This window comes from Mustela putorius, unplaced genomic scaffold (assembly GCF_011764305.1).
Source record: "Mustela putorius furo isolate JIRA1106 unplaced genomic scaffold, ASM1176430v1.1 tig00003853_pilon_pilon_pilon, whole genome shotgun sequence".
NCBI lineage: Eukaryota > Metazoa > Chordata > Mammalia > Carnivora > Mustelidae > Mustela > Mustela putorius.
In genome coordinates, this window is record NW_025422005.1 from 78136117 (window position 1) to 78150956 (window position 14840).

Consider the following 14840-nt stretch of genomic DNA (forward strand, 5'->3'; position numbering starts at 1 on the left):
AAAGTTTTTCCATAGAAATAATATAGCTGCAGAGATTTAAACGATAGTTCTCTAGAAACGTACAGTACAAAGTAGTCAGGTCCTTTCAGACCTTCTTCTAAATTCTCTTCTTTCTGTTAAATTATCAGGTTTAACAAGCAGGAACACAACAAAATGATGTGGGTCAAATCACTATCGCCACCCAATTTTTCAAGGGCAACGGCACTCAAGAATTTACCTGGGAGTGGTGATACTTTGCTATGCCTTTAATTAAGGTGGGCCTTTTAAAACTCAATTGTTCCATTCGTGTCTCAAATCAATCAGATGAAATTCACCTTTTACGTGGCCTGAATCCTGATAGCTCAGCACACCTGATAGGTAATTTAATCATCTCTGGTGTAGATGAACGCAAACTCAAATTAGCTAGTGAAAGAGCTGGTCTTCTCTGAGATAGCTGTGCTTTTCCACTTTTATGCAAGAGCTGAGCTTCACCAACTGGCTAGCTGGAGGTGTTATTAAAAATTTAGTGAAAGAAACAAAGGTGTGCTCTGGTGTCTCTTGTTACCCTTTCTACTGTTACTCCGGCAGACAAAAGGCATAGAGCCTGCCTCATGAATAATGTGACACGGAATATTCACGATCTATTTTTAATGGAGTCAGGTAATAACATTAAAAGAGATATTTGCAATCTTCAAATTTCACACGGTAACAGTCACAGTAATTTGTTTTGATTCTGAACTGAGGATACCAGGATACCAGGTGCCTTTATTTATCTGGAGCCGTCGGGCCTGTAAAAAAACAAAAACAAAACAAAACAAAAAACCCCAAACCCACCCACCATCCAACCAACAAACAAAAGCAGCCCTAAGTCCTCAGAAGCACCTGTGTTCATGTGGACCCACTAGCGACTTTATAAGGTAGGAGCTTAGTTTTGTATACCTAGTTTTTCTGTTAAGAAAGAAAGGATCTTAGACGTATAGAAAGAGAAAGCAAATGAAAATCGGAGCAATTGGATTTTACTTTCTTCTGGATATTGGCTGGTCTGCTTTGCTTTTAATACCCCACTGTGGTTTCTTTCAGTGTCAACTCCTGCCACAGACTAAAACAAAGGTCTTTCCCAAATTCCCTGCCTAAAGGAAAAGCAATAGGTCAGAGTCTTAATACTTTATTAACTTAAAACGTCATTCTAATAAATACGTATTAACAAACATAATGCACTCCAGAAGATCTAAAAACATTTACAGACCTCATCAAAGTAAAAATACCACTTTTTTTCTCTATAGTACACATGAAGGGTCACTCCACATGCCTGCTAGCTTAGACATCTTAAAAATATCAGCTTAACAGTAAAAAACTGAATATACACACGGATCTTGGAAGTATCTCTTCAGCTATTTTGTTGTTATGTTTGATAAAATCCAAACATGTCAGAAAAGAAGAGTTAAGATTTTGTTTGGTCTTCTTAGAATTCCTTAGGAGGGAAAAAAACAGGTTCAGTCACTTGGGGGTTCAACTGTTAGCTTCTGAGGGCAGGGGCACAGCCGTAACTTTAATCTCTGGCTCCCCAGTGCCTAGCACAGGCCTGGGACCTGGTGGTCGGTAAACACCTGCTGGGTGAGGGGATAGGATCTTGTCCAGAGGTCGTGTTCTGTCCTCCCGCCTGCAGTGATGGAGCCTTCACAAGCCTCCTGCAGAGAGGACTCTCCTCTCCTCTCCTCACCTCACCAAGTCCACGTTTCCTCTGCTCCTGCCTGCTGCAGGCTGCCCAGGGTACTTTGTAATTTCAAAAGTATGAAGCTCCTTCCCCACATCATTTCCGGAACCAGTCTTCGAGTAGGAGAATTAATGCCTCCAAGATTGACAGGCAGCACCCAGTAGAAAGGGGTTAACAGACTCCCCAGAAAGAAAGAAAAAAATAACACTCATTTTTCATTCTAGGTAAAAGCATTAGCACGTGTCCACCTTGTAAATGATGACTTCTCCTCCACACAAGTATCTGGGGTGGGGCAAGAGGAGGGAAAAAACTCGAAGAACTTTCCTGTCTGTGGAGCAGGGCTGGGAATGGGAAGAACTTCAGGGCCCGAAATTTTAGCTGATCCCCTCTTAACCTCGAGGCCTGAGGTGTCCAGGAGCCTATTCAACATGTCCAAAGCCCAGTCAGTCATTTGGTTCCCCCTTTGGGCTGAACTTTGAAAAGGTAACTTATCCCTTCTTGCAGTTCCCGGAAGTGAGGTGAAGGGGCTCACCCTGCTGGGAGCTCTGGACTGGACTGGAGGGCCTGGGAAGTCAGGCGTGGACGGTGGCAAGTGGGGAGGCTGCCCTCCGTAGTGTTGTGTAACTGCTGCTTGCAACCAGCCAGGGCCCTCATTTGAGCCCATGCTGGGTTTCCCGGTGCCGCCTGAGGTCCACCTTCCTCTGGAAGCCCTTCCCACACAGGTCACAGCCAAAAGGCTTGAAACCTGTGTGCTTACGGCTGTGGGTGATGAGGTTGGAGCTCTGGCTGAACGCCTTCCCACACACCTGGCATTTGTGGGGCTTTTCACCTGTGAGGAATGGAGGAGGGGAGGGGGGAAGTGTGTGAGTTTATGATGAAGCTGCAGGGGACTCACTGTGGCCCACATGCTCTTGACAGCAGCTGGCTGCATCACAGTGTGAGGCCTTCAAGCGACTTGGAGGGTGACGTGTTGCAACCAAGTCCTGGGAAGTCACGGGTGCACCAGGTGAAAGGGAGATTTTCTGAGTGTGGGCTCCCAGCAAAAGGCCTCAAACCGTTTCCTGCTAAACGGAAACAGCAAAGGCCACGTGCCCAGACTCACAGCTGAATCCACCCTGGCAAGACACCCTTGACTTTAGAAGCAGAGAGCACCCGCAGCAGATGTTCAATGTGGGGGCGGGGGCCATGTGACTCTGCTCTAATTCAGAGGAAGTTTTCAAATCTGTGTTTCCAAGTGGGTGTTGGTTTGTATGGACCAGTGAGCCTGCACTCTTTCTTGCTCTTGAAGGACAGTAGAATGTATCTGAAGCATAGACATGTTTCAAAGTCTTATTTTTAAAAATCCACATTTGGGTCACAAAGAATTTCTTAAATAGTGGATCCTTTCCAACTTGGTTTTACTTTCTTTTTATAAGGATTCTTTATATCCTAGCAAGTCTTCACCATAAATTAACAACTAACAAAGAAAAAAAGTTTCGGGGGTGCCTGGGTGGTTTGGTTGGTTGAGCCTCCAACTCTTGGTTTCAGTTCAGGTCATGATCTCAGGATCATGAGATCAAGTCCCCTGTCTGGCTCTGTCCTCAGCACAGAGTCTGCTTGAGATTCTTTCCCTCTTCTTCTTCCTACCCTCCCTCCACCCTCTGTCTCTTTCTCTCCCAAATAAATAAACAAAAATCTTAAAAAAAAAAAAAAAAAAGGAAAAGGAAAAGTTTTGCCTTTCCCCCCCTAGTTCATGTGCTGTTTAATATTTGGGTAAATAGCATGAATTTCCAAAGAGCCTCAGCATGGCATTACTGTCAGGGTTTGGTCTTAGAAAAGTGCACAAAATAGATGAGGTTTGTGTTTTTTTGTTTTGTTTTGTTTTCTTTTCTTTTTTAAATTTATTTAAGATGAGGTTTGTTTTTGTTTGTTTGTTTTTTAATTTTTATTTATTTATTTGTTTGTCATAGAGAAGCGAGAGCAAGCACAGGCAGACAGAGTGGCAGGCAGAGGCAGAGGGAGAAGCAGGCTCCCCACCAAGCAAGGAGCCCGATGTGGGACTCGATCCCAGGACGCTGGGATCATGACCTGAGCCAAAGGCAGCCATTTAACCAACTGAGCCACCCAGGCGTCCCAGATGAGGTTTGTTTTTGAGGAAACTTCTGTCCCTCTTGCTGTGCCCCTTTCTGTCTTCATGCTTCTCATTTCTTTGATAAGGAACCACCGATCAAAACTTAGCTTATCCCTTTAGGATCAAACAAATCTGAGAAACAAATTCTAGCTATGAGGTAAATGCTTGATAAAGACTTAATGTTTCATTGAGTCATGATCTTAGTTGCGTTTTGGTAAGGGTCTTGAATACTTTTACTCAAAAGGAGTGAGTTACAAGGAAATTTCAAGTAAGGGGTCATGATTAAAGTAGGATATTTTTTCTGGGTTTTCTAAAGGGATATCTACACTGCCCAAATATATTTATAAGCATCAAATGTAGGTGTTTGGAACACACTGAAATTTGTTTTGAATCAGTATTCATATTCTGGAATAAAATAAAATTCTGGGTCTCTTGTACTTCTCTTATTTACTATTAAAGAGACTGCTCCTGGCATAAAAACTCCCACTGATATACAATCAAAATGTTAGAGAAAGATCCCAGAATTGGAATACAGAGCATTCCATGGCTCTAAAATTTTTTTTTTAAAGATTTTATTTATTTGTTAGAGAGAGAGAGAGAGAGAGATACAGAGCACAAGCACAGGCAGACAGAGTGGCAGGCTAGAGGCAGAGGGAGAAGCAGACTCCCTGCTGAGCAAGGAGCCTGATGTGGGACTCGATCCCAGGACGCTGGGATCATGACCTGAGCCGAAGGCAGTCACTTAACCAACTGAGCCACCCAGGCGTCCCCATGGCTCTAATATTTACTCTCAGTTTGATCTTTAGTAAATCATTTCATCATCATGGTTTTATCACCCTAAGGCTACTTACTGGGGTGGAAGTGAAGATCAAAAGAAGGGATGGGGTGCCTAGGTGGCTCAGTGAGTTAAGTGTCTGACTCAGGTCATGATCACAGGGTCCTGGGATCAAGCCACATGTTTGGCTCAGCAGGGCTTGTCCCCCTCCCAACCCCACCATGCCCTTTGTCTCTCTCTCAAATAAATGACTAAAATCTTAAAAAGGGGAGGGATAGATTTTTTGAAAAGAAGGAATAGGTTTCAAAGAAGTTTGTAAATTATAAAGTATTATAATAGGTAAAGAATTACCATTATTATGACATGAACTTGCTGATATTTTGAAAAAGGCAGTAAATGAACAGAAGCTTTCTACATCTACCAACCCTAATGACTCTGAAAATAGAAAACAGTAAGCCATCAAGGTAATAGATATTAGAGGTCAGAAAGACCTGAATTTAAGTCCTGGCCCTGCCGCTTGCTGTCGGGGGCAGGGCCCTGGACAGGTTACCTGACCTTTCTGTGCCTCACTTTCCTCAACTCTAGAATGGGGATAAGGAATAGTCTCTACCTCCCAGAGTTCTTGTGAGCATAAAATGAGATAATACATTTAAAACATGCTTAGCAGACAGCTTAGTAATATTTACCCTGTTTTTTTCCTCCTCAATCAGAGTAAGCTCTTAGACTGCAAGAAATTCAGCCGAGACCACACATAATGCCTTCTGCTCCCCTAAAAGGCTGGGAGGGAGCTCTAGGGAAAGACCTCACTTTCTGGAGCTTAGTATTTCACCCAGAGCAGGCAGCAGTTGGAGCAGCAGCTAAACTAGAGGAAGCAGCTAAACTAGAGGAAAATAGTCTTTGCAAAGATGGAGAACCTGACATTGACCAGCTGAGTGGTTCTTCAAATGCAGCCCCACACCAAGTCCCCTCTGGGGAGAACCTTGTATGTAAATGAATCTAAGAGAATCTGCCCCCTCGTTTTCTTGAACGCATTGCAGTGATTAACTCCATCTAGAAGGCCTCATCTACCACTCACTCTGTAGCCAGAATATCACAACAAAGGTGAATTATATTGGTGTCAGGGGGAAGAACAATGCTCTTCCATGCCAGCCTTCAGGTGTTTTCAGACAGGTGTTTTCAGACAAGCCAAGGGCCTTCAGCTTACCAGTGTGAATGAAGGTGTGTTTTTTCATGTCTGACTTCTGGTGGAACCTCTTGCCACAGTACTGACAAGGGTAGGGTCGGGTGTCTGAGTGGATGAGCAAGTGTGTGGACAACGTAGATGACCTCTTGAAGCTCTTGCCACAGATCTTACAGTCAAAGCTGCGTTCCTGCGGGTAGAAAGACGTGGCATTTCTATTGTAGTCATGAAGTCTGCCATCTTCTTCAGCACTACATCAACCACAAAATCCCCCAAACCAGGGCTCTCCCTTCCTTCGGGCTCCCCTTTCACTCGGCCTACCCTATCTTCCCTCTCCCCAGATTTATTTCCAGCCTTTGCCCTCCCCACCCCAGCCTCTTCCCCTTTAACACTTTTTCTACCCAAACACTTTTCACCCACAACCCTCCACACCCCACAGCAAAAAAGTATCCCCACCCTGCTTTTTTGACACCCATTTACAAACACTTCTCCACCCTCCTCAACAGGGGGTTTAGATCTCTGTCACTTGAGACCACCCCTCCCCTCCAGCTCCTGTTGAGATGGGAAAATAGTACTCTTTTTAGTAAATAAATCTCTGTAAGTAAGCATTTGCTTGTCATAGTTACTTGTGTACTTAATTGCTTATCTACCTTCTGTCACTCAATTAAACTGAAAAATTCCGCAGTGGCACCCTGTCAGGGACCTGGTGTATTATAGGGTTTTCAAGAGCCTAGCAGCTGGAAGTTGCACAACAAATATTAATAAAGGAATGCATGAAGTAATAGCAGGACAGATATGCTACTGGACGCTCTAAATGAGCGAACATGCCTTCTTTTCAGTTGGGAGGGGTCAATAAAGATTAAGTGACAGCCATTTAGTGGAAAAGACTAGAGACAAAAAATCCAGAGCTGGGGCGCCTGGATGGCTCAGTGGGTTAAGCCTCTGCCTTTGGCTCAGGTGATGACCTCGGGGTCCTAGGATCGAGTCCCACATAGGGCTCTCTGCTCAGAGGGGAGTCTGCTTCCTCCTCTCTCTCTCTGCCAGCCTCTCTGCCTACTTGTGATCTCTCTCTGTCAAATAAATAAATAAGATCTTAAGCAAACAAACACACACACACACACACACACACACACACAAACCCGGAGCTAATAAATCTGATATATCCGCATCAAGAGGGCTTAGAAACCCTCCTCAAACCCAGAGTAGTGGTCTGGATCATCCTCTGGAGGCTTATCAATGATGTAACACCAAACTCCAGGGCTGCCTCGAAGGCGGATCCGGCCACCTTTCCTTACACACCTACCTATGGGCAAAGGGACATAATGGAGGAGACTGGGGGCAGTCCGGGAAACCCAAGGGAAAAGCTGCCAGGAGGGCGGCCGGTGCTGCCTGAGACAAGCAGAACACTCCCGAATGCGAAAACCTGAACAGGGTCGCGCGCGGCCATGCGCGCCGCGCTTACCTGCGAGTGCACGGCTTTATGCTGCTCCAGGCTCACCGCGTGCCCGAAGGTCTTGCCGCACATCTCGCATGCAAAGGGTCTCGTGCCGCTGTGGGACCTGCGCACGTGCACCTCGAGCCCGTGCGGCGTGGAGAACACCTGAGGCGGGTGGGGCCGGGGAGAAGGCCGCTGAGAGGGGCCACGGGGCGCGGGCCGGGGGCGCGGGCGCGGGCGCGGGGCCGACAAAGCCAGGCGCGCGAGAGCCTCACCTTGCTGCACTTGATGCACTTGTAGGAGCCGCCGCCCAGCAGCAGGCGGGTGCACAGCAGTTCTGACTCCACCTTGACGCCAGCGCCCTTGTCCGCGTGCAGCCCGTGGCCGCGCTCCGAGTACAGCCCTCCTGCCGCCGCCGTCGGCCGCTCGTACAGCCCTGCCGCCGCGGGCCCGAAGTCGCCGTACAGCCCCAGGCCCGCGCCGCCCGCAGCGGCGCTTCCTGCGCTGCCTGCCCCAGGCGCCCCGGCCCCCGCGCCGCCCGCAGCCCGCTCGGGGCCGTAGAGCGCCGCCGGGTGGCCTGGCTCCGGGGCGCGCTCGCAGAAGAGGCCCAGGCCGGCCCCGCGCTCTAGGGCGGCGCACGGCCGGTAGCTGTGCACCAAGTGCCGCAGGTCAGAACCCGCCAGACCGCTCCAGGAGTACGGCTTGAAGGGCAGGGGGAAGGGCTGGGCTTCGTCCAGCGACGGGCACGCCGACTTCTCCGAGGCTGTGGAGGCACAAGGGGGCGTCGGGTTAGTCTTCAGACGGCGGGGCGGAGGCCGCTCCGTGGCGTCTGCCAGTCGCCGGGCACTGGCTGAGTGCTCCGTGCGCCCGGCGCCGCGCTAGGTGCCATAACGCCCCCAGGATAAAACGCGCACCAGGTCTCTGGGGCCTCGAGGATCACTGGAGGCGGCAGGGCGGCAAACGGATAATTAAAATGACCTCGGTAGAGGAGATGGGTAAATTCGGCGCCAGGGGAGCGGAAGTGTTAGGAGGGTCTTTTCTGGAGGGACCCGAGCATTTCGCGGTCCCGCAGAGAAAAGCGCGCCAAGCTGTCTGTGCTACAGAAATGTTCTGAGCTGAGCTAAGCGGGAGAAGGTGGCCACCGTTAGCGTCTGGACAGTCCTCCTACGCAGAGGATTCAGCGTCCAGCACCATCACTCTGCCGGGCCCTACAGGTTCCCACTCCGTCTTTTACTTTCCGGGATAGATAAGAAGGGAAGGAGAGGACCAATAAAATACGGCCTGGCCTAGCGAAGACATCTGTTTGAAAAACAAACAAACAAACAAAAAACACAAAACGGGAAGGTGTTAACATTCCTAACAGTTATTAAATAGCCATTGCAGGTAGCAAAGGGGCAGAGGGAAGAGGGTTTGGAGCTTGAACTGCCTGCCAAATACTCCTATTCTCATTATTGTCATAGTTATATGGGGGGACCCCAAATTTATCAGAGATAATAACAATTTACAATTATGGTTTAGCCACCACCTACCGGGGACATAGCTTTCCCATATTCGTGGCCTTCTGCACGCCCTGCCCAACGTGAATTTTTATAAAACAAAATACCCAAGCTCTGCTCTCTGCATTTTGCATACGGATTTACAAATCTGTTTCCACCACACACTCCAGGCTAGCGGTTAGTGTGACAGGCTGCACCCCAGGTTTCTGTCGGAGAGATTCTGGTGACATCCAGTCTTGCAGGCCTTGTCCTGAACAGCCAACTAGAATCCTCCAGTCGGAGGCTCCAGACACACTCCCTGGAATTACGGCTTTAGCCAAGTCAATGCACTGAGTGTGGGCTGGGGTTGGGGCTATCTTTTAAAACTAGTAAATGCAATCTGGAAATAACAGGCACTTGGCAGAATCTGTCTGGTTTGGGTTCTCTTTCCCTGGCCAGAACCCAAGACTTGCTCCCACCCAACGTTTGCTCAAACCTCAGCTGCTGTCTAGAAATGAAGTCAATGGCCTGGTCGCCAAGGCTGGGCCAACCCGGCAGAACGAAAACTGAAACAGGCCCCCAATCCGCACGTAGGAAGATTCAGAGAAGGGCAGAGATTTTCGTCCCGACCCTTCCTTCCCGCTTGGCGCCCAGCTCCACCAGGCCCGATGCTGCGGGAGCCAGAGGAAGTTTTAAAGACTGCCCAGTTCTCCGTTTGAGACTCAGGGATCTGGGTTTTGGGATTCCAGCTCTTTCTAAACAGTCAACTGATGAGAAAACGAAATGTCGAGGTTGCTGTCGGTCAAGACGACTTGTTTTCTCTCCCCAACAATCTCCGTCGAACGAATGTTAGGAAAGAACAACCCGGGTTCAGCCGCCTCGGAGCTAAGCAGCAAATAGTCCCAGAAAAGCCAAATGCCTGCCCCACAGGCCCTTCACCCCATGAACAAGCTCTCTCCGCTCGGAAAGACTCTCCGCCACCCATTTAACATTTCTCCACCCACAGCCGCCACAGTTTATTCTCTGCTGCCCCGGCCCCAGAGCTCCCAACAGGTTCCTACCTGGAGACACAGAAGGCGATGGAGGCCTCCAGAAATCCTCAAACTCTGAGCTTCGGTCGCAGACGCTGCCCTCACAGCTGCCGGGAGATACGGAGGATCTCTCTGGGGCCTCAGTGAACTGTGACTCGGGGGACAGACGACCCCGGGGCTCGGTCTTCGCCCCGCCTGCGCTCGAGGCGCTGCCTGCGGAGAAGAGGGAAGATAGGAGCTCAGGCTGGGCCTGATTGGGCCCAGTGGTTCTCAAGTGGCGCCCCCCAGACCGTGGCACCCCAGCGTCCTCCTCTTTTCCCAGACCTGGCGGGAGCAAAAAGGCCCTGGCACCTCGGCAACAATCCCGGAAGGCACGCGGACGGTAGGAAACGAAAAGGCAGCAAACGGGGTGTCAGGGTCTCCCTGCCGGGTTCCTGCGTGATGGTGTGGCGGGGCTCAGAATCTATATCCCTGGGAGCCCCGTCCGGCTCTCACACTCCGTACCTGCTCCGCCTGGCGCCAGGACATTCTCCAGGCGGAGGGAATAGTCGGGTCCCGGGGAGCGCGGCTGGTGGTAACTGTGAGCCTTCTTGCTCTTGACGAGGAACGAACGCGGCATGGTGGTCGGGCGCGCTCTCCACTCCGCTCCCTGAAGTGGCAGTCAGCCCACTGTTACCCTGAGGGCTGGCTCAGCCCCAGCTCTCCGCAGACCTGCGAGAGGAGAAGAACCGGATGGAAACGCGGGTCCGCACGCCCCGGGGCCCGGGACTGGGCAGCCGGGTGGAGAGAGAGCTCCGGCCGGGAGGAGGGAGGAAGGCCCGCAGGAGGAGGGGCTTGGCCCCGCTGCGCCGCGCTCACCAGGTGGCACTCGGACAGGTGGCGCGAGCCCGCCGCCGCCGCCACAGCTGAGCGGTAAAACCCGTCCCGGGGCCCAGGCTCAGGCCTCTTCCTTCTGCCCTGCCCACACCCCTTTGGCCCCTCCCCTTCCCTAGCAAAACTCGGTCTCACAATCAAAGTCACCGGAGAGCTGATGTCCCCACCTGTCCAGTTACCCTAAACTTGATCACTCACTGCCTGCCTGGCCCTGTTTTCGGCCTGGGGAGGAGGGCAGGGACGCGCTGATCAATTTAGCGCTGGGAGATGTGTTCCTGGTGGAGGACCGGGAGGGGGCTAGGAGCCAAGCCCTCCAAGATCCCGCTAGAAACTGGAGGGGGGTGGGATGGAAGGAGCGCACTAGGCCGACTGAGGAGCAGGGTCCGGTGACAACAGCAGAGGGGCTGAGGGCAGCAGAGGCAGGAGAAAAAAGCCAGGAGAGAAAAGGAACAGGAAGGTGGTGGGAGGGGGTATGACAGAGAACCGACCCCGGCCCCCGGTGGAGCTCGCATCCCGGTGATCTCCCTCCCTCCTTGCTCGTGCCTTACGCGAGGAAAATGTTGGTTTGGAGGCGCAAGTGCGGCGGAGGCAGGCAAAGTCTGCGGCAAGACATTCTAGACCATGGAGACCTAACCTCGGAAAACCAAGTCTTAGGAAAAAGCACTTTTCGTTCTGCTCACCGAAAACCTTCTTTGGGGGAAGTCGAGCCCGATTCGCGCACGCCGGCTCTGAACGGCGCGCGGTCTGGAGTCGGAGAAGAACCCACAGTTTAGCGGAGCGGGAGAGCGCAAGGTGCTCCGCGGCGGCCAGGGCGCGGGGGTCCAGGCGGGGGCCTGAGAGGGAGCTAGCAGCGGCGCAGCTCTCATTAACCCCCAATCAGTTCACCTAATCCCAGGGTCGAAACTTGAGCCCGGCGGTTAGGCGGGGCAGCGCCTCCAGCTCAGCGCGGGGCTGCTGGGGGCGGAACCACACCGGCTCCTAGGTCTGGGGAAAACGAATTTGCCTTCCTCTCGATGGAGGCCGGGTTCACATGGGAGAGCAGGCTCCTCGGGCACAGCGGCTGTCCATGGTCTTGTCTAGTTCAGAAACAAGGGTGCTGGGGTCGCAGCAAGACCCCTCGTCCTTGGCCTTCGCGAGGCTTAGGCTGCCAGATAAGGAGCAACGCGGCTCTCAGGGCAGGATGCAGGACCTAAGTCTGCCCGTTGGCGCTCCGAGTTCAAAACGAGTTCTCAGGGACTGGTTCCTTAGAGGGCATTCCACGCCCCACTGTGGTGGGGTGCCACCTGTCCCCGTTTGAGACCGTCCCTAAGGTCGAGGCTTGGACGTGCTGGGGCTGCCCCAGGACGCCGTTCTGCCACCACAGTTTCCCCTGGGCCTCTGCGTGAGCTGCCACTTCGGCCGTATAATTAGACACCACAAATGCAAAAACGAATTCCTTAGACAGACGTGAAACTCAGAGGTAAAGGAATATGGGGTGAAACCGTCTCGAGGGCCCTGCTGAGGTGTGGGTCTGCGTCGGCGCGAAGTCGGGCGGAGCCGGGGGAAAGGGGGACAGAGGAGGAACTGTCCCCTCGGGCGCTGAGCCTGTGCTGCCTGGGACCGCGCAGGATCAGGCGGGCACAGAGGCGTCCTCTCCACCCAGGCCGAGCCCGGCGCCCCTCTCTCCTGCAGGCTGGCCCGACCCGATCCTGGGAGAGCGGAATGGATTGGGTGGGGGTGGTAGGGACGAGGGCTGAGCGCGTGGGAAGGCTACTTCGCGCAGCAGCTGGCGGCGGGAGGGCGGGGCGGCCCCGGGGCGCACGCGGGCCGAGGCTTCTCTTCACCGTCTGGGCCCGGGAAGGCGGGAGTGGAGGCGCTGAGGGACAGCCTCCCGAGCCCAGCTGCCACCGCCTCCCCACCAGATGTTTCCTTCCCGGATGAATCCTGCTCCCCTGCGCCCAAATCCCTGGCGGATAGGGTTCTCGGGGCTCCCGCACAGTGGCCAGCAGCGGGGGGCAGGGAACCCGGCGGCGCCCTCTGGTCGCCCCCGCAGTGGCGGTGCCGGGTTTTTTCCCCGCTGCCGCCCCCAGCAGGGGGGCAGGCGCGGAACTAGCGCAGCGGACCTACCTGCGGGGTCAGGGCGCGGGCACTGCGCTCCGAGAGTTTTCAAACTGAGTTGCTTTCGGGAGAGACTGCGCTGTCTCTGACTTTTTTTTTTTAATCTCCTTCCGAGCTCAGCCCCCAAAACCACAGGCTTCACTTCCTGAGCGTTAAGGAGTAGCTCTCTTAGACCTCTCAGACCTGCCCCCCCAACCCCCAGCCTGGGCGCGCTCCTTTGCGCAAGGGGCTAGGAGGCGGACAGGGGGCCCGGCCTTTTCAGCCGGTCTCCCAGGAGGTCCTCCGCGTTTTTGCTCTGTGGGACTGCGGGGGATGGGGAGACGCGGAGGGCACTAGAAATGACTCAAAAGAAAACGAACCATTCTTGACTCTTGGGAGACTTCCGCAGCGAGAAGAAGTCACAGATTCAGGACACAGATTGACTGGAGAACCAGCTCCGAGGAGGTCTCCCCGCCCCCCTGGCCCGGGACACCCCCACCCCCACCCCAACACCGGCCGCCTGCTTGGGCCGTGCCGCCCCCGGGTCGGGGCCTTGAATCACCGGCGGGTGGTGCCGCCGGCCTGGAGCCCGGCAAGTGGCCGCGGCGTCCGCAGAGCGAAACCTGCCCCGCTGCCCCGAAATAGCTTGTTGTGGAAACACTTCGGGATAAATACGCCCAACAAGGCTGAAAATACCTTGACACCCAATCCGAGAGGTTTGCTCATTTCCCTTCGGATTTAGGTAATGGTTAAATTTGGAAGAGGTGGGCGAGCCCCGAGCCCCCCGCGGAGAGGGCGCTGGCGGCGCGTCCCGCGGGCGCCCGGCTAGGTTGGCGGGCGCGCCCTCCCCACGCGGTGCTCACCCCCGCTCTGCCGGGTCCCCTCCGCCCGCGGCTAATTTCCGGTGGTCGGAGCTGCGAAATTAAAGACTGCGCGGGACGGAGAGAGTGGGGGCAGCAACAGAGGCAGCGATGACCGCGGCTCGGCTGACCCCACCCTGCCAGGGCCAGCCCCGGAGAGCGGTACCTCGGGCACCTGGTCCTGAGAGCAGCGATACGGCGCCATAAAGGCACCACCCTGGTGACTCTTGAAGAGTAAATCTTCGCTCAGGCTGTGTGTTCCTTGAGGGTAGGCACGCATCTTCACTATTCTTTCCCTGGTACGCTCTTAAGAAACGTCTGTGGACTGAATAAATGAATGAATGGAGCTAGTTCTGTTTGTAGAACAGGTGAAAATATGTAAACCTCACCCCTAAATAAACAAATGGAGCAACTTCCAACGCTGGGAAGTCTGCCGTGATCCAAAGAGGGTGGCCTGCTGTGTATGCTTAAACCTGAACCCTTTCCTGACGGGGGTGGATATCGTTGTAATTACGTTACTTACCTAAGTGAATTGAGTAGCTTTTGGTCACTACTTCGTGCACAGTAAGTCGAAGTAAGTCTCCAATGTCAGATCCCGGGTGAAGGGAATGTTGCTCCTCAGTTCTTGCAAAACTACGTACCATATTTTAGATTAACCCAAAGTTGTCACGGAAAAATAAGATCCTTATAGCCATTTCGCTCGAAAGAAATGTTTTTTTAGAATGATTTTTAATTTGTCTTGTAAACCGGAAGATATACAGAAAATATTTGGTTACCATGGCAGTAGTCCAAGCATGTTTTAATAGAGTAGACATTTTATAAAGCAATGGTCCCACACCTACTGTGCGCCAGGTGCTGGATTAGACACATCTTAATAGTCTGCTTAGCTATTTTCCTTACAGGACTGTTCGTTCGTTCAATACCCCCTTTCCTTATAAATTGGTTAGCACCCAGAGGTAAACAATCGTAAGCACAGGAATTAAAAATATTGAATAAACTGAAGGGAAATTAAGGCATTAATTTACATAATTAATTTACATAAGCTTAATTCTTACATGTTCTGTCCTGGTATAAAGTACAAAAATCTCAAAGCAGTCCAAAACAGATCTTGCCCTTATTCCTTCTATCTTACGCAACAGTCAAAAAAGGCAAAGTTTCAAAAGAAAATTATAAATGGAACAAAAGAAAATGTATTATCAACCAAGTTCTAGAGAAAAGGCTGAACCATTTCCTTTGCACATGAGCAAGTTCAAATTTCTTGAAAAGGCACTGTGACTAGTAGTTTAGTTGAGTGTTGCTATTTGAAGTCTCAGAAAACTTGAGGGAGGCTAT

The 14840-nt window shown here is 52.2% G+C and overlaps 1 protein-coding gene across 4 annotated transcripts; it reads right to left on the bottom strand.

The window, feature by feature from the left end:
- Positions 1-612: 612 nt before the first annotated feature.
- Positions 613-12797, bottom strand: GFI1 (growth factor independent 1 transcriptional repressor). Of its 4 annotated transcripts, none has more exons than XM_045064855.1 (7): positions 12679-12797; positions 10204-10410; positions 9730-9912; positions 7469-7956; positions 7221-7358; positions 5783-5948; positions 613-767 (listed from the first exon to the last, which is right to left on the bottom strand). In XM_045064855.1, exons 2-7 carry the CDS (start codon positions 10316-10318, stop codon positions 745-747), a joined length of 1113 nt encoding a protein of 370 aa, XP_044920790.1. In that variant the 5' UTR covers positions 10319-10410; positions 12679-12797; the 3' UTR covers positions 613-744. The 4 variants fall into 4 exon arrangements, with proteins under 4 accessions (XP_044920790.1, XP_044920787.1, XP_044920789.1 ...); XM_045064852.1 differs by lacking the exon at positions 613-767 and adding an exon at positions 1129-2522 and having other exon boundaries at positions 12679-12787; XM_045064854.1 differs by lacking the exons at positions 613-767; positions 12679-12797 and adding exons at positions 1129-2522; positions 11253-12629.
- Positions 12798-14840: the final 2043 nt, after the last annotated feature.